Below are 19,056 nucleotides of genomic sequence, written 5' to 3'. Positions count from 1 at the left end.
CACGATATTGTCACTTAACACTTATTTTAACAAAATAATATCACTTACACCACCTTTAACCAAAGTGTATGGGAGAGTATGTTAATACAATATAACTAGTACACCTGTGGTGGTTGGATTTGGTCTTCTATTAAAACATATACAGTAGAACTGTTTAAAAGAGGTATTGCACGAAGGTCCTCAGCCTTAAACAGGCTTTCTCTTACAGCTCAATGGTAAAGGTTTTGGGTTCAAATCCCGGGTACGTGGGTAGGACATGAAAGACAGGGGTTGCAGCTTTAGGACCTATTCAAAAACTTTTCAAAAACAGCCGATCTACAAGCTCACAACTCAACGCACGTTTTTTCCCCCGAAAATCTCGCCCCCAAACAACGCCCCAAAATATGGACTCCAGACATCCAATCACTGCCCTCCTACACTACACACACACACACACACACACACACACACACACACAGTGTTCTGTTGTCATAACGGAACGTCCAGGAGTTTTTTGTGAAGATATTGTTTGACTTCCTCGATCCCGTTCAGCTTTTCCAGCTCGTGGTACGGCAACTGTAGAGACACAAAAACAATTCTGTTATTATCAATACAATAGGCTCTATGCACAGCAGCCATATTATCACTTCCTTCACAGGTGTTACCAATGATACTAATGAAGGCTCTGTTCCATTTAGTGTAGCACAGTGGTTTCCATGACCCCCATAACTCTGAGAGTGTACAAATGGAACCAAATGGACCCTTACGGGTCCATTTGGTTCCATTTGTACACTCTCAGAGTTACACACCCATAAGGGGCCATTTGGAAGCCCATGAGGGTCCCTGGACCCCAACTGTAGACCCACTGGTGTAACAGAGTGTTTCCAGTGAGCCAACATGCACAACAACAGCACCCTGACTCTGTTTGAGCAGAATGGAACAGAGCCTTCATTAGTATCATTGGTAACACCTGTGAATGTCTTCATAATATGGCTGCTGTGAATAGAGCCTATTGGTGGGCTGTGGACAGTTCAGAAACCCTCCTACCAATTACATCATCGGTAGGCAGGTTTGGTCATTTCAATTCAATTTTTTGTATAAATGCGAGAACAATGGCTTCTATTATAGCATGCTAACTATCCAGGAAGAGAAAGCCTGCAGTTTCTATTAGCTTGGAATCCTCACCAATGATGTCACTGGTAGGCGGGTTTTGTGTATTGTGTCGTACTGTATTGTGTTGTGTTCCTGCACAATGCTGTATCCTAGCAGCGTGAGGTGTGTTGTATTGTGTTGTGTAGTCGTGTTGCTGTATTATTGTGTATTAACTGCTCTACGATGTATCCTAGCCGTGTGAAGTGTGTTGTGAAGTTGTGCATTACCTGCACTATGCTGTATCCTAGCAGTGTGGAGGTGTGTTGCGTATAGTGTACTGTTGTGTGTTACCTGCACTATGCTGTATCCTAGCAGTGTGAGGTGTCGGTCTCTCATGGCTCTGGATCCCACCAACACATCCGAGTTGTGACAGTAATGCCACTTGTCATTAACAGACATTATCACCCTGAAAAACACACTTGAGATTTGAATGATAGGGAAACACTAGCTACTGTACATAGTGATTTGAGTGATTCTCAAAGTGCAGTCAAGGGGCCCTTGGGCAAAATATGTTAATTTAGCATCATTTTAACCCTATATCGGCTATTTGACATTAGCCAATCTAAAACGTCAAAATGCATCACGATGTGATGCATTTTGAGCTTGTAGATCAGCTACTAATCCATTAAGACCTGGAACCAGGGTTTCTGTTATAGCCGGTATATACCGGCCATTGACCGGTAAAATTTTTAATTGGCCGGTAAATATAAACACCACCGGCCACCGTGGCCGGTTGGGAAAATGCTGTTATTAGGCTACTTTATTATTTAAGCCTATTATTAATGTTATTATTTGCATAAAGTAGTTGGCTACAACCATTACAATCATAATCTTTAAAGTTTTTATCATGATCTGACTGTGTGGTTTAATTCCGACAACCTGCTCGGCTGCTGCTGTGCGCTGCAGTTATAGAATAGCCTATTCGTTGTACGATGGTGTCGCGCGTTGAAAATATCAGAGCTACAAGCTCACAGCACGTCGCAACGCGCCGCTTTGTGAACTTGTATGTCTGCTATTTTTGATACGACACAACACCGCTAAGTAGGGGTGTGCCGATATATCGTCCCGCGATATATCGCGATACGTTTTCGCGACGATATGTATCGTTTTGGAAAAAAAAAATATCGTTTTTGAAAAAAAAAACGTCCCCGAAGTGAAAAGAGTGACAACATGTTTTTTTTTCGGGTCAGGTGTCATACTATTTGGATTAAAAACGGCTATTGTAGCTGAAAAGCTACAAGTTTGCATGTCTGAATAATGCAAAAACAGAATTATTTGTTTGCATTTTCTTTTTTTCTCCTCCATATATTTTCATAATAAAAAAAGTGCGTATCGTATCGTATCGAAATCGTATCGAAGTTGTGAGCCAAATATCGTATCGTATCGTTTGGTGAAATTAGTGTATCGGCACACCCCTACCGCTAAGAGACACAGCTGTGTCTCCTCCTGATCAGTGCTGAGTGAGTAGGGTGGTTCGCTCGGGTGTTGATAAACAGAACCGGGATTTTCCGAGGTGATAGAATCTGAACCAAGCCGAACCCAATTGTCGATAAAGGGACCCGTCCCGTCCCGAACACGTGTGGGTCGTGGATATTATGCAAGCACAGTTACTGCAATGGATAAAGTGGTGAAAGTTGGTGAAAGCAACTAAAGGCAAGTAATCAACCTCGCGCAAGGCCACATATATCATGACATATATAATTAACGTTAACAAAACAAAACAAAACATACTTTTGCATATCAAGGTTGAATGAGAATCGATGTAAAGCCCAAAATATATATTAATTTGTTTATACTGTGCGACGGAGTTGCGCAGGGAAACCACAGCCTGCAGGGTTATTAGGACTCGCACCAAAACACCCTCGCCCCCATTTTTCAGGCGGACCAGCGGTTCTTGTATTCTTGTATTTGTTTTACTGAGGATAGAGGTAGAAATAGGTTTAGGATTAGGTATAGTTTTACTGAGGTTAAGATCAGGAATAAGGTTAGGGTTAGGCATAGTTTACTGATATGTTTAGGAATACCACATGCGAATACCACCGGATTTTCCCCGGGGCTACTGTGTTTTGGGGCGAGCGTTTTGGTATTCGTCTGCTGCGTGTTCAGCAGCGCAGCTCTAACGTAACGAGGTGTAATGAGCCCAATCAGTTGTTGGGTGCATGTATGCAGTGCAAACACGCATGTGACGTTAATTATAATATGGCCGGTAAATTTATTCTTTGGCCGGTAAAATATAATCCTGCCGGCCATGGTGGCCGGCCCCAAAAATGCCTAGCGGAAACCCTGCCTGGAATGCATCTGTGTCACTTTAGATTTCTTTGACTATTCAAAAATAACAGATATACAAGCTCATAGCGCGGCACCAAGTGCCGCGCTATGAGCTTGTAGATCTGCTATTTTTGAAAAATCGTAAAAAATATATATATATAATTTTTTTTTTTAAATCTGTTAGGATTTAGAAAACATTTTAAGAATCGGACTCAGGCCTTAACACACTGAGTGCCAATCACGTAGACCTACGCGAACCTATTTAAAGCCGCCACGTGCCAATCGCGTAGACCTACGCGAAGTGGTCTTTTTTTTTTTTTTTTTTTTAAAGTTCACATTGCATTGTAGGCCTCGTTCGACATGACACATTTCATTGTAGCACCACCGGAAACGGAATTATCCGGGATCCGGTTTTGCCGATCCCATCGGCCTCCGTTCTAAAGCGGACACAAAAAACGCCATTTTCTCTTTGTAGTTTTTCTCGTCGCTGATCGCTGTCTAACACAAACCGTTGTAACTACAAGATGGCGGCTCCGTTTTGCATGGGGTTTTCACTGGGTCGACGCAGTCGGATCTCCGCTGTGTTTACAAACAGTTTAGAGCTCAATCTTAAGGATTTTAACGAGGTCTATGGCGACGTGAAGAAAACAAAAAAACAACAATAAAACGCTGGCACTGGTGAGTACATTACGAGATTAAACGCTGGCATGGAATGTGTTAATGTGGGGGTCCTTGACATGAAAATGTTTTTGAGCCACTAAGCAAATTTACAGTCCTGGTGGGATGGAAAATCAAAAACATAACAAGCCGCAATATCGGCTCACTGACCTTTTGACCTGCCTGGGGTCGGCCGCGGTACCGTCGGACTCCCCCCGCTCGGCAGGGTGGGGTCCCGACGGCGAGGAGGGCGAGGGGCCCACGTCGGCCCCCTCGGGGTAGACCACGCCCTGGTCGTAGAACCCCGGCAGGTCCTGAGCCCCGATCATCCCCGACCCCGCCACCCCGTCGTCCTCCAGGATCTTGCCGATGGAGAACTGGAAGAGGGAGTCGCTGGGCGGATGTCCCGGGCCTCCCGCTGCTCCCGCGCCCCCAAGTCCTGTCACGATTATTACGCCATTAGCCCAATCGCGATTATTTGACGATCACCGTTATCGTTTTCCATTGTTAAAAAATGTTGGTGTATTTTCAAACATTTTCCAAAAATAGCAGATCTACAAGCTTGTAGATCAGCTATTTACGCTATTTTTTAAAGGTAGGGTAAGTGATATTTTTTGGTTAAAACAAAAGGTTTTGTATTAAAAAGGTTAAAGCTCTATATTCTGATAGTAACATTGCTATAGAGTGTTTGTTCAGTAACAGGGGTCTCCATGTCTCTCAAGCTCTTTAACAAACAGAAAATAAATGTTTAGGTAGGTGACAACATTTCAGCCAATCAGGGTATCAGTACCCATGTATCCCCCAATCAGTACCCATTTATCAGCTTTATTTTTTATAGCGTTCCAGTTCCAATATGTTCAGCTCATTTCTTTGTGTCATCACTTCCAATTTCACTTGTTTAATCTGTATCCTGACTGAGGATAAAATTGGTTTCCTGACCTAACACGCATTTTCTGTTTATTAAAGAGCTGGAGAGACATGGAGACTCCTGTTACTGAACAAACACTCTATAGCAATGAGTGTAATACTATCACAATATAGAGCTATTTATCACTTATTTTAACCAAAGAAAATCACTTACCCTACCTTTAAGTATTCTTTTTTTAGCGGTGCCAACCGCTCTAAGCTTGACTTTGTCCGTATGTCCGTGGAAGCACGGGATGAGCACGGGATTTCAAAAAGCTATAACTCCAGTTTGCAGCATGCCACCAAGTCCAAATATGGTATGTGGACTTAGACCACCAATAGAGACGAGCATGAATTGCTGAAGTTATCAAAGAGGGGTCCAGGGACCCCCAAGCACGGGATGAGCACGGGATTTTAAACAGCTATAACTCCAGTTTGCAGCATGCCACCAAGTCCAAATATGGTATGTGGACTTAGACCACCAATAGGGACGAGCATGAATTGCTGAAGTTAGCAAAGAGGGGTCCAGGGACCCCCAGCGTATGTTATGTTTGTCCGTCCGTGGAAGCACGGGATGAGCACGGGATTTCAAACAGCTATAACTCAAGTTTGCAGCATGCCACCAAGTCCAAATATGGCATATGGACTTAGACCACCAATCGGGATGAGCATGAATTGCTGAAGTTATCAAAGAGGAGTCCAGGGACCCCCAGCGTATGTTATGTCCGTCCGTCCGTGGAAGCACGGGATGAGCACGGGATTTCAAACAGCTATAACTCCAGTTTGCAGCATGCCACCAAGTCCACATATGGTATGTGGACTTAGACCACCAATAGGGACGAGCATGAATTGCTGAAGTTATCAAAGAGGGGTCCAGGGACCCCCAAGCACGGGATGAGCACGGGATTTTAAACAGCTATAACTCCAGTTTGCAGCATGCCACCAAGTCCAAATTTGGTATGTGGACTTAGACCACCAATAGGGACGAGCATGAATTGCTGAAGCCCCGCCCCCTCTGTCTTCCCATTGGCTGGCCTTTAAACAGGCATAACTCAAGTTCACAGCATGCTAGGGAGTACAAATTTTGTACATGGACTAAAACCACCAATAGGGACGAACTGTAATTACTTAAGCCCCGCCCCCTCTGTCTGCCCATTGGCTGGGCTTTAAACAGCCATCATTCCAGTTTGCAGCATGCTACTAAGTAAAAATTTGGTAAGTGGACTCAGACCACCAATAGGGACGAACTGAAATTAGTTAAGCCCCGCCCCAAAGGCACCGCTTCCTTCACACAGGGTGTTATTTTTTTTAATAGTCAAGTATACAATTATTAAATATGTCAGTAATTCCTTTGTATATTTATGTTATTTGTCATATGGCCCTGTGGAATTTTTGGATTACGAAGCCCGAACAGAAGGCCGAACAGAAATGCAATTTTTATTCATAACGTTCCAACAAGACAAACACAATTAAATCGTTAATGGCAATTATTTGAGCGACAATTAATCGTCAAGTAAAAAACATGTCATAATGGTCGACAGGCCCTTACCTGCGCCTCCCGCCACTCCTCCCTGCATCAGGCCGTCAGAGGGAGGGCTGCTCAGGGTGGAACTGTCCTGGCTCTCCACCGACGGGTCTTTGTTCAGACCGGAGTAGTAGTCTGAGCCGTGAGGGGACACGTAGTAGGAGCTGTAGTCCAGAACCCCCCCTCCGGCACCGTTGGGGCCACTGAAACACACAGTTAATCATTCAGTGCCAATGACGTGTAACACGTAAAAACGTTTTTCAGTGTTTACGCTCTGGGAAAACGTTTTTTGAAAAAACATATGTTGCTATAATCAGTGTCTCTCAAACCTTTTCATGTCAAATTTGTTTTATGTATTTGGCCGCGGACCCCAATCTCAAAATATTTTGCTCCAGGGACCCCCCTCAGAAGCAAAGATTTGAGTAAAAAATGTTTGCTTTAACACATTTATATATATTCAAAGATTTGGACACATTTTCACTATTTCACTGAAATAGCAGATCTACTATTTTTGAATAGCCAAAGTATAAATGAATGGTTAGTGGCAGTGGTTACACAGATGCGTTCCCAGTTTTAATGGGTTAATAAGATGACCCCTAACCCAGTGGTTCTCAAGTTTTCAGGCCACAATCCACCAAAATAATCATATTTGAACTGGGGAATCCTCCACCCTGTTTCAAGGGAAAGGACGCTCAACTCGAGGACAGTCTTGAGAAGGTCTTGAATAAACTGGGTGCAGATTCTGATAATACACACATGGAGGAAACAAGTCTTATAGTCTTTTTTAATAATCAACCAAACGAACATACACGCAAACAGGCATGTCCTTCGTCAGTGTTACTGAGACACCCTGACAAGCACTTGGAATTGTAGGAGTGGAGGCATTACATTTTTGACTTGGTCCCACACATAGATACTGTGAAAATAGCCGATCTACATGCTCACAACGCCTCGCATGTAGATAGGCTATTTTCACAATTTTTGCCTCTTTCTTAGGTAATATTTGACAATTTGCCCAATGTTTGCTTATTACTTTTGATGCAGTAATGGTCAAAAGTAATTCATGTGCAGATAACCTGTAGACACTTATACTGTATGTTGGTTTGTTTACTGTTGAGTGAGAAAACAATGTTGGACATTAAGCAAGTCATCTGGGGGCCCCCCCAAAAATCATTTGGGGGACCCCCCTGGGTGTCCTGACCCACAGGTTGAGAACCATAACCACACACATAGTTAACATGAGGAGACACGTAGTACGAGCTATAGTCCAGAACACCCTGCACCTCCTTTAGAACCACGGGAACAAACACATAGTTGACAATACGGTACAAAGAGAAGTCCAACGCGCTTCAGCCTGTGAGGTAGAAGGGCTCGGTGCTCAACAGGGACAACTGAATCAGAAAGAAAGATACCTGGGCACTTCAGAAGAGACTACACAAATAAAATACTGGAGCCCTGGACCGGTCTGCACATTATGTATTATTTTGTCTTCCTCAGCGTAAGAAAAAAAAAGAAGTCGAAACGTCAGTCACCCCTGCAAAATAATAAATACAATAATAATAATGTTTATTGTCCCCAAGGGGAAAATTGTCTTCACAAGGTCTGTTCGTTATAACAACAAACGGGGCAGTTGGTTTAATGCCACGAGGGCTGAGGGGACAAAACTCCTGCTAAAACTAACCTTTTGCCACTTTAAAGTTCTGTATCTCCGACCAGATGGCATGAGGTTGACGTAGCGATACAGGGGATGATCAGTGTCATTTGTTATCGAAAGTGCTAAGCGTGTGATGGCCTTATTGTTCATATCAGCAAGTGTGGGTATGGGAAGTCCAATGATTTTGGAGGCAATACGGGTGATACTGTAAAGTTTGTTTCTGTTAGACATGGACAGTATGGTAAAAAAAAACATGCGGAACAATACAACAAAACGGGTTGAATGATGCTTTTGTACAGTAATAGCAGAAGATGAGGGGCAACAGATAATGATCTTAACTTGCGGATTACATAAAGTCTTTGCTGAAAACGTTTATGGATAGATGTAATGTGTTGATCGAACCTAAGTCTGTTGTCCAGTGTGAGTCCGAGATATGTGAAACTGTCAACCTGTTCTACTGTTTTACCATGAATGAGGAGTGGGTTGAGTCCAGACCCGTGTCGTCGCAGCAGAGCGTGCGCCGTTTGTAATATATTATATAATACGTGCGCAACAGTCGAGTGCTCTGGCATTATATCTGGGTAGTCTCTTCTGAAGTGCCCAGATATCTTTCTTTCTGACATAGTTAACAATATAACCGACCCTAAACGGCCCTTTAGACTTGACATCAGTGTGTACATGTGTGCCACTGATGGGCCCTCATTTGTGGCGTTTGAGCGTTAGCTTGTAGTTTTGCAGCTGATGTTAAGTTGGTTTTCAGGTTTCGTGTTTATTCTTAACCCATTGACTGACAAGGACGACTTATGACGACTTGTTTTCTTTTAGAGGTTTTATAAAAGATGGCGCTGTTCTCTATCACCCGAGTGATCACTTTCAGTTTCTTCTCACAAGGATCCGGAAATTAAGTCATCCGAACATCATGGATGCCTCCGCCCACTTCCTGTTTAGCTTTTTCATGGAAACAGCAGTATCTTGAGTTGGCTTTTTCCCCCTGCATTATGCGAGACATGTTATTTTCAACGTGCTGCTGCAAGAGAAGGGGCCTTTGCTGTTGGAATGATTTTTCTCTGGGCGACGCACTCCGACACCGGGTGTGTTTAGAAACGGCCGGATGAGCGACGATAATAATGGATCTAAATTTCCTGTGACCACTTACTTGAAAAGGTAAGAAAAGCGTGCATTTTTGGCGATAAATGGTATATTCACATGCTGTTAGAAGGCAAGGGCAACCCTCACGGTTGGAATATTTTTTCACTGGGCGACGCACACAGATTCCGTGTGCGTTTACAAACGGTCGGGCAATGAATATACATTTTCTGTGACCATATGAAAGTAAAAAACAAACCGAAAATTGCCGGCAGTGGGCAAACACAGCCAGACATACGTCTGGCAGTGAACGAGTTAAAGGTGCTACACCATGAATTTCATTTTTTTTAGGTTTTTAGTATTTTTTTGGGCTCCCCAGTGTCTCTTGTACCCAAAAAAAAATATTTTTTTAACATTCAGTCATTCATGCTCATTTCATGGATTTCCTGAATGGGCGTGTCTGAACAGGCCATTTCAGAATGGCAGGGCAAGTGATGTCACTTGACATCGCCCTGATTTTGCATTGATGATGGCCAGACAGAATTGCTCAGTAGCTCCCCCCTGCCCAATAGGACGTTTTGGTATTGCAGCTGAAAAAGCTTGGAATGACAGACAGTCAGATTGTGAGAAAAAATATCTGGATGTTTTTTAGGCTTACAACCTGTTTAAAACGTATTAGGGGGCAATATTTATATATAATAATCTTTTTTTTTTATTCATGGTGTAGCCCCTTTAACTCATTGAGTGCCATTCACGTGTTTCACATGTTTTACCGCTATGGTGCAACGTGCCAATCACGTGTTTCACGTGTTTTTGAAAATTAAAAAAAAAAAAAAAAAAAAAATTGTTCAGAACCCAAGATATCATTATCTGAAGATTTGCAGCTCCATCCACTCCTTGTTTAACTTATAACTGAAAAGGGCTGTATCTCGCTTCCTAAGCACTTATTTTTTTACTTAAATCGCACTGGCCAGAAATAGCCAGAAATAATTTGGGCACTCAATGAGTTCAGTATCGCACAGTAAATACATATTCACCTTTTGCAACAACAACGCATCCTCCACCTTCCTAAGACCCTTTGGCTAAGCATTCCCACCGACTGTATTCAGCAAACACTAGAGTTGTGTGACCGGAGCATACCTGAGTTTGTGGTGGTGGGAGGGGCCTCCTGGTGACTCCTCCTCCAGCGCCGACGAGGAGAACGGCGAGAACTTCTGGAAGTCAGAGGTGAGGGTCGCTACGGCAACAGGCCCCGCCCCGTCGCCTGGTTTGGAGGCAGGGAGGGGAGGGGCAGGAGCCAAACCCCCCAGAGAAAAACCCCCACTTCCTGTTCGGATGGGCAGAACCCGACCACACCCGTCCATCCATAGAACAAAATCTACACAAAGATGAAACTACTTTATAACATGTTTATAACCACATTATTAAAAAGGTGCTTTAGGTTATATTATTTAGTACAATACGTGTTAAATAGCTCTATATTGTGAGTAATCATTTCTATAGAGTGTTTGTTCAGTAACAGGGGTCTCCCTGTCTCTCCAGCTCTTTAACTATTTGACTGCCGTGGACGCGTTTCCGCATCGAATTCTGCCAAGAAGCAGCCTGCCGTGGACGAGGAAACGCGTCCTTTTTTTGGGGTGAAATTCCACCAGAAGGCGCTCTTACCTAGCCTATGGATGGTCCCTTCACAGCGAGTGAATGAGGGAAGCAGACATTACGTCATTTAAAAAAATAAAAGCTTGTTTGCTTCCTGTTTATTTCCTGCGGGGAAACGGCCATATCTCCGCTCCTTTTGCTTTATGGCAAAAACCAAGCCTCATTGAAATGGCCACAGCTGTGCAATGGATTACCGCAAGCGGATAATTTCCCCCCCAATACTACGGGAACCCTGTGCGTGTAACCAGCCGATCACCGTGAGGATGGAGGTCACAGAGAATATTCCATGATTTTTCAAAAGGTACAGTAAAAATCACCCGTTTTCGCTGGCAGCAGTGGCACACTATTACACTATAACACTATAACTGGCAGTCAAAGAGTTAATGAACAGAAAATACATTTTCAGGTTACCAATTTCATCCAATCTGGAGATTGAACTCATCCAGGATACAGGAGAAACAAGTGTAAGTTATGAAAGAAATGAATGAGGAGACAACATTGGAAATGGAACACAAGCTGATAAATGATCTTTGTGGGGTTCGCTCTTCTGACTGGAAGAAATGTGTAAACCACTTGTATTTATGTACAGAACTATGTGTAATACCTGTATAATAACCAGATTATAACACATTATTACCTGTATAATAACCAGATTATAACACATTATTACCTGTATAATAACCAGATTATAACACATCATTACCTGTATAATAACCAGGGGCCAACACTTCATCTTGTTTGTAGCTCTGCTCTCCAACCAGCTGCCTGAGGGCCTCCGCCACTAGACCCTTATAACTGACAAATATATACATCACATATTAATTACTGTAAATAACTGACAAATATATACATGTACATACAGGGATTATCATTATACACAAAGTGTTTATTCCAGCAGAATGCACCTTCCACTTGCCCGCTCGAGCCACTTAAAATGTTGCCTAAAATACAAATAAATACAAATAAACACCTAACTTGATTGAAAGTGTCTTTTGAGAAGCATCTGTGGTGCAGGTATCATTTGTGTGAAATTGTCTTGTTAATTAACGTTATAACACAGTGTTTCATGAGCCCATCTCAGTTGGATGAAAGGCAGATGACAGAGACGTCTGCTACAGTCCAGACATTTTTGGGTCGCGGACCCATTTTTATGGGTCACGAGTAAAATATCCCATTTAAATGTTCAGAAATTAAAAGAATTCTAAAAAATGTCAAAAGAACTGTCAAGGAAATTCCATCAATTGAAACAACGTTTAAGACGTAGTGAAAATAGTCTATCTACAAGCTCGCAACGTGTTGCGAGCTTGTAGATCGGCTATTTTCACTAGGTTGGGTTCTGGGGAGACATAAAATGTCTCTTTTGGGTCTTGAGTTAAAATGTGTGGGAACCACTGCTCTATAGCCTTCCTGCAGTTAAACCACTGCTCCACACTCTACAGCACACATGGGCAACATACGGCCCGCAGGCCGGATCCAGCCCGGGGACCATCTCAATACGGCCCGCGGCGTCTTCAAAGGAAAAACAAAAACGAAGCAAAACTCTATAACAGGCAGCATTATATCTCTGGCTTTCAATGAAATTAATTTAACTACATTCCAACAGAGGGCGATGACGTGCTGTTTTTTGCAACTGTGTTCCAGCAGCGGCCAGGTGTTCATTCTGCAGCCAGGTGGTCCTATCAGAGAGATGCCGGTAGCGTGCCGGAAACAGTCGATCTGTAAGCTCACAACATGGCACAGCCACAAGGGGTTGTGAGCTTGTAGATCAGCTATTTTCAGTGCACGACGCGACTTGGTTGTGTTGCGGTGATGAAAGAAACAGCGAGATGAATGCATAAAAGCGTATAGTTGACTCGGAATGTTGTGTCTTTAACAAAGAGTGGACAATCTACGTTTTTTGTCACGTGTGTAGACAAAAAGGTAATATGTTTTATATGCAACGAGTGTTCATGGATTGAAGCAAAATAAAATCTCACGACTGAAAATGTTTGTATGACCAAGTCCTAATGTGCGATTTGTGAAACAGTATGGAAATTATTTTATGGAAGATGCTTCTTAACATATTTGACCACTTAAAATGCTCTAAATCTTAAAATAATAACCGGAAATAGCCTATCTACAAGGTCTCAATGCGTAGATTGGCTATTTTCGCTGTGCAACATGCTTCCCATAGAAGACATGCTGGCTTCTATGGAATCCAAATGACTGAAATCAGTCGTGGCAACTGAGAACTTTAATCCATGAGTGTTTCTGTGTTCAAAGAATACAACATCAAGAGACATTATACGACCAGACATGCCAAATATGGCGCGAACGTGTCATCGCTAGAAAGAGAAAAAGAAGTCCTGAAACTGGCCTCCAGGTTAACTACCTAGCAGAATACTTTAACAAAGCAGTCGACCATTCAAGAAACGGCAACGAAAGTTAGCTACGTACTGTCACACAGGCTCACAAAACATAGCAAGCCGCTCTCTGATGGTGAATTTGTTAAAGACTGTATGTTGGTGGCAGGCAGCTAGCATGGTTTGCCCTGAAAAGAAAACCCAGTTCGAAAATATCAGTCTCTCTCGTCGCACAGTCACACGGCGTGTGGAATTAATTGATGAAGACTTGTCTGCTGAATTGTCAAAAAAGGCAGATGACTTCACATATTTCGCACTGGATGAGAGCACAGACATCAAAGATACTGCCCAGCTACTTATTTTTATTCAGGGGATCAGTGGCAAGTTTGAAATAGTGGAGGAATTTCTTGCCATGGAGTCTATAGCCTCCCTGCAGTTAAACCACTGCTCCACACTATAGCCTTCTTGCAGTTAAACCACTGCTCCACACTATAGCCTTCTTGCAGTTAAAGCACTGCTCCACACTATAGCCTTCTTGCAGTTAAACCACTGCTCCACACTATAGCCATCTTGCAGTTAAACCACTGCTCCACACTATAGCCTTCTTGCAGTTAAACCACTGCTCCACACTATAGCCTTCTTGCAGTTAAACCACTGCTCCACACTATAGCCTTCTTGCAGTTAAACCACTGCTCCACACTATAGCCTTCTTGCAGTTAAACCACTGCTCCACACTATAGCCTCCCTGCAGTTAAACCACTGCTCCACACTATAGCCTTCTTGCAGTTAAACCACTGCTCCAGACTCTATAGCGGGGGTCAGCAACCCACGGCTCTGAAGCCACATATTATTTTCTTCACGTCTTAATTTGTATTTATCGTTGCTGCAGTAGGCCAAACAACAAACAGACATTCTTACTTTTTCCAATATTGTAAAAATGTGTAGAATACGTTTCTGTCAACTAAAAATGCTGTCATAGCCTGCGACACATTTATTGACAAGGCACCAGACAGGTGATTTGTGTAACTAACCGGTGTTCCAAATGCAAAAAAATAAAGATAACTGAGGAAAACAGAGAATATTATAATTTAGTTTGTGGACGGAGTCGTTTGCTTTCACTGCCAATGCTGCTGGATAACCTGTATGTTTGATCTGCGAGAAGTTAATATAATCTTAATACCCCCTGCTGCCTTCATTATATTGCTCTTTTTTTCCTCTTTATTTGTTACCGTTTTATTATTATTATATTGTTGTTGTTGTTACCTATGCTGCTGCATTGTCATGTAGTTATGTTACAGTTAAGTTATGTAGTTAATCTTGTGTACCTGTACACAAGATGTAGATCACTAACAATAAAGCACAACCTTGAACCTTATAAGGCTCAAATATGTTTGCGGCTCCAGACAGATTTTGTATTTTTTGGTCCAAAATGGCTCTTTTGACATTTAAGGTTACTGACCCCTTCTCTATAGGCTCCCTGCAGTTAAAGATGACCACTGCTTCAGGGGTGATGCAACTTTGATGATGGAGAGGGCCACTATATTTCCACACTCACTCCAGAGGGCCACATTGCATATACTGTCGGGCAGACACCTCTTATCTCTGTATTTTAAAACATCGCAGTGCGACGCGTTTTCAGCTTGTAGACCTGCTATTTTTGCAATTTCTTTGTTGGAATCCAGATTTTTTAGTGTTCTTTTTCAATTGGAATCCTGAAAAGTTAGTTAATTTTTTTTAAAATTTCAAATGCATTTAGTTATACTTATGTTAACTTTATGAACTTAAATACAAATACATTGGACATAAAAAAAGACAATAGAATTTTAATTCTAGTCAATAAGCTACTAATATAGACTGAAGTAATTAAAGCGGGTCATGTTTGCGTGTTTGGAATTGTAACAGCTGAAATAAATAATACATCAGTATTCTGATATTCACCTGCCGATCCGTTAGTTTGGGAAGAAAACCGCACACTGGTTGACATACCTGTACTTCCTGTTGACCTCGTCAGCAGTGAGGGCGTGGTCAAACATCAGTACTTTGTGCTGGTCTTGCAGTCGGGGTCCGCTGTACTCCTGGTACTCCAGCTCTACGGCCGCGTCCAGCAGGGACAGGTAGCGCCGCACGATCAGAGCGTAGGGACTGTCTGCAGGAGACACAACCATACCTGTTACCCAGTGGTGGAAAAAAGTACTTTTGTAAAAGTATCAATGCTGCAATGTAGAAATGCTCTGTTACAAGTGAAAGTCCGGAATTCAAAAAAGTACCAAAGTATTGGTATCAACATGTACTTCAAGTACGAAAAGTAGAAAGTACTCATTAGGCAAAATGTCCCATTTCAAAGTTTTCAAATGTATAAAATGCATACAAATATTTTTTTAAATGGCAGATCTACAAGCTCACAATGCGTCGCATCGCATTTATATTGTAAAATCAATGTTAATGTAACTCTGAGAGTGTACGAATGCAATACAATCGTACACTCTCAGAGTCACACACCCATAAGGGTCCATTTGTTTCCTAACTATCCATCATTTAGCTGGGGACCCCCTGGAACTCCCTCAAGGAACCCTGGGGATCCCCGGTAGGACTGGTAAATTAAAGGTAGGGTAAGTGATTTTCTTTGGTTAACATAAGTGTTAAATAGCTCTATATTCTGATAGTACTCATTGCTATAGAGTGTTTGTTCAGTAAAAGGAGTCTCCTTGTCTCTCCAGCTCTTTATTAAACAGAAAATGCATTTTCGTTTCAGTTTCAGTTTCATTTCCAATTTTATCCAATCAGGACAGAGAACTCAATCAGGATATAGATTAAACAAGTGAAATTGGAAGTGATGACACTAAGAAATGAGCAGGCAAAATTGGAACTGGAACACTATAAAAATGAAGCTTAAAAATGGGTACTTTCTCCTGATTGGCTGAGATTTTGACACCTACCAGAAAATGTATTTTCTGTTTATTAAAGAGCTGGAGAGACGGGGAGACATCTGTTACTGAACAAACACTCTATAGCAATGATTACTATCAGAATATAGTGCTTTAACCTTTTAACAAAATACTTTTTGTTTTAACCCAAAAATATCACTTACCCTACCTTTAATTTTTTTAAGGCCAATATTCGAATATCATTTCTGAGCAAAGTTACCAGCCCTAGTCCCCGGACCCCACTTTGAGAACCAACGGGCCTAAGTAGCAGTGGTGATAAGTGTATTTTACTGGTAACGTTGCTTATGAAGGCGGTGCTGAAGACTCTGTGCAGCACCAGGCCAGGGAAGTGACCCAGCTGGAACAGGGACATCAGGATGTTGACGGTGGCCAGCGGGGAGCTCAGAGCCTTCAGCTCCAGAACCACCTCCAGCTTGCTGAAGAACTGGACCTGGTTGGACGGACGGTACGACATCCTGCTGAACGGAAACACCAGCTTCTGGATCACCTGCGGGGGGGGGGGGGGGGGTCAGAAAGGTCAGAGGTTAAAGGTCACATTTCAACCCTGAACGTTGCACAATACTTTTATTCTCCAAATTTTTCTCGTAAATTTGATTTCAGTAAAATGTTAGTGTAGTGTTGTCTCAAGACGTTTTACATGTCGTCGCTGTCTGGCAGAAACCAGCTAACTCCATTTTTGAGCTTTTTAATTCATTTCCATAAACCAGTGCTATTGAACACCCTTTACGTCTGTGCGTTGGTTAAAACAATTAAAAAGCATTAAAAAGCGCTTCTGACAAAACCAGCTAACTCCATTGGATCCTCAAACTGTCTGCTAAACCAGCTAACTCCACCAAAGGGGGGTGGAGTTAGCTGGTTTTGCCGACTCCAGGCTCCACCTAGCCTGGTTCCAAACCATAGACCCCGCCCATTCTCTGAGTGGACTGCTTCTTGGTCTGGTGTTGCAATGTGAGCCTAGGATATCTTCGATACCGTCCAGTATCGTCCAATGAGAGTCGGAGGTGGGTCTAACGACAAGCCAAATCGGCGAATATCTGCTAAAACAAGCTGTGCGATGGCGTCAGATGTAGGCGGATCCGTGGCTCTCTTGTGATTGGTTTAGGGAAATTCGAATCCCCTCCCCCCTGTAATCGCCGACACTGCCACAGCCAATTTCTGACTGAAGTTCCACGTAGCTTCAGGCTGATAATCAGGCTAGGCTCCACCTCCTTTTGACCTCCAACCTCATTGTGAGCTTGGAGGTCCATTCAGCTGTTCTTATCAATGATGAACAAAACCTCCTAACTCCACTTTTTGTTTTGTTTTTGTCATTTCCTGAAAAATGAAACATAACCGCAAACATTTTGGAGTTAGCTGGTAGCAAGCTAACAAGCTGTAGCAGTAATCTCACCTTGCTGTCCAGGTGCTTTTAATCACATCACATCGTATGTGTTTATGTATGTCAAGTGCGTCTGCGAGCACACGTACATTTGTATTTGTTGATGTTTAGTTCATCTTGTGAAGCACTTTGGTCAACGGTGGTTGTTTTTCTGAATGCGCTATATAAATAAAATTTGATTTGATTTACCTTGCTGTCCAGGTACTCTGCCTTCTTGACCAGGAACTCGGCGATGGTGTCCAGCAGACGCGTCTCTCTCAGCCGGTGTCTGGCGATGTACTTGGCTATGAGGGCCATGGTGTACGGAGTGATGCTGTCCGCCTTCTTAGGAAGCTCCTCTGAACGCACACAACATGGTAATGATTAGGCATGGAACCATTTATCGTAAATCGATTAAAATCGATTCAAACTGGTGACAATTGAAATTGATTTAATACAAAATGTAACGCGATGCAAAAAGCAGAGGGCGCGTAGAAGAAAATACAGGATCTTTGTAAGAGAATTGATTACAAAAAATAGTTTTCAGTCATTTGCTACTGTATTGAAAAGAGGATAAGAGAGAACACAGTATTAGAAAAAAAAAGAGAAGAACATACTGGATTTGTGTTAAGAGAAATAAAAAAAGGTAATTTTTCTGGAAAATCTGAGGATGATTCTACAAAATGTCTTCTAAATCCTGACATATGTTACAATGTCAGTGGTTCTCAAACTTTTTCATGTCAAGGACCCCCAAAATGATATGTATTCGGCCGCGGACCCCCATCTTAAAATATTTTGTTCCAGGGACCCCCCAGAAGCAAAGACTTGAGTTACAAATGTTTGCTTTAAAAAATATATTATTCAAAGATTTGCACACATTTTCTAGATTTTTCAAAAATAGCAGATATACAAGCTCATAGCGCGGCACCGTAGATCTGCTATTTTTGAATAGCCAAAGTGTAAAATAATGCTTTTTAGCCCAAATCTAAAAATGACACAGATGCGTTCCAGGTCTTAATGGGTTAAAATTGTGAGAAATGATATCGTGAACCTAGTATCGTGATTCGAATCGCATCGTGAGTTGAGTGAATCGTTACGTGCCCAGTGATGATAAAAGATTAGACCTAAAGAAAACTTGTAGATATGCTACTTTTTTGCATTTGAGTCCTGAAAAAAGCAACAGTTTTGGACATGATAGAGGTTTCCACCTGACAGAGATGATATGCAAGGGATAATGCATGGGGAGGTAGTCATTATTGAAATTTAAAGCCCGACAGGGCGATTAACCACCGAGGCGCAGCCGAGGTGGTTAATCGCCCTGAAGGGCTTTAAATTTCAATAATGACTACCTCCCCATGCATTATCCCGCTTATTACACGGCTACTTAATAAATACATAAATACATTTACCCAAAAGTAACAACAAAACGAAGTATTTCCTTGCTTACGGCAATGAAAGTATTCCATAAGTATTGGGCTGGGCGGACAAGTTCGCCTCGCAAAAACAAATGACGAAATGGAAAAAAACTC

The 19,056-nt window shown here is 42.3% G+C and overlaps 1 protein-coding gene across 1 annotated transcript in view; it reads right to left on the bottom strand.

The window, feature by feature from the left end:
• Positions 1-361: 361 nt before the first annotated feature.
• fastk (Fas-activated serine/threonine kinase) overlaps positions 362-19,056 on the bottom strand; it is a 31,888-nt gene continuing 13,193 nt past the window's right edge. The window contains exons 8-16 of the mRNA XM_084057256.1: positions 17,738-17,886; positions 16,441-16,657; positions 15,212-15,371; positions 11,587-11,678; positions 10,368-10,605; positions 6,512-6,690; positions 4,228-4,495; positions 1,423-1,537; positions 362-555 (exon numbers count right to left, since the gene is read on the bottom strand). Of these exons, the coding sequence (XP_083913382.1) occupies positions 469-555; positions 1,423-1,537; positions 4,228-4,495; positions 6,512-6,690; positions 10,368-10,605; positions 11,587-11,678; positions 15,212-15,371; positions 16,441-16,657; positions 17,738-17,886 (1,505 nt within the window). The 3' untranslated portion in view covers positions 362-468. The remainder of the gene's footprint in view (positions 556-1,422; positions 1,538-4,227; positions 4,496-6,511; positions 6,691-10,367; positions 10,606-11,586; positions 11,679-15,211; positions 15,372-16,440; positions 16,658-17,737; positions 17,887-19,056) is intronic.

Source organism: Gymnoscopelus microlampas (genome assembly GCF_963454915.1).
Source record: "Gymnoscopelus microlampas genome assembly, chromosome: 5".
In the NCBI taxonomy this organism is placed as follows: domain Eukaryota; kingdom Metazoa; phylum Chordata; class Actinopteri; order Myctophiformes; family Myctophidae; genus Gymnoscopelus; species Gymnoscopelus microlampas.
The sequence above is the reverse complement of the archived record's forward strand: the minus strand, read 5'-3'. Positions and strand labels throughout refer to the sequence as shown.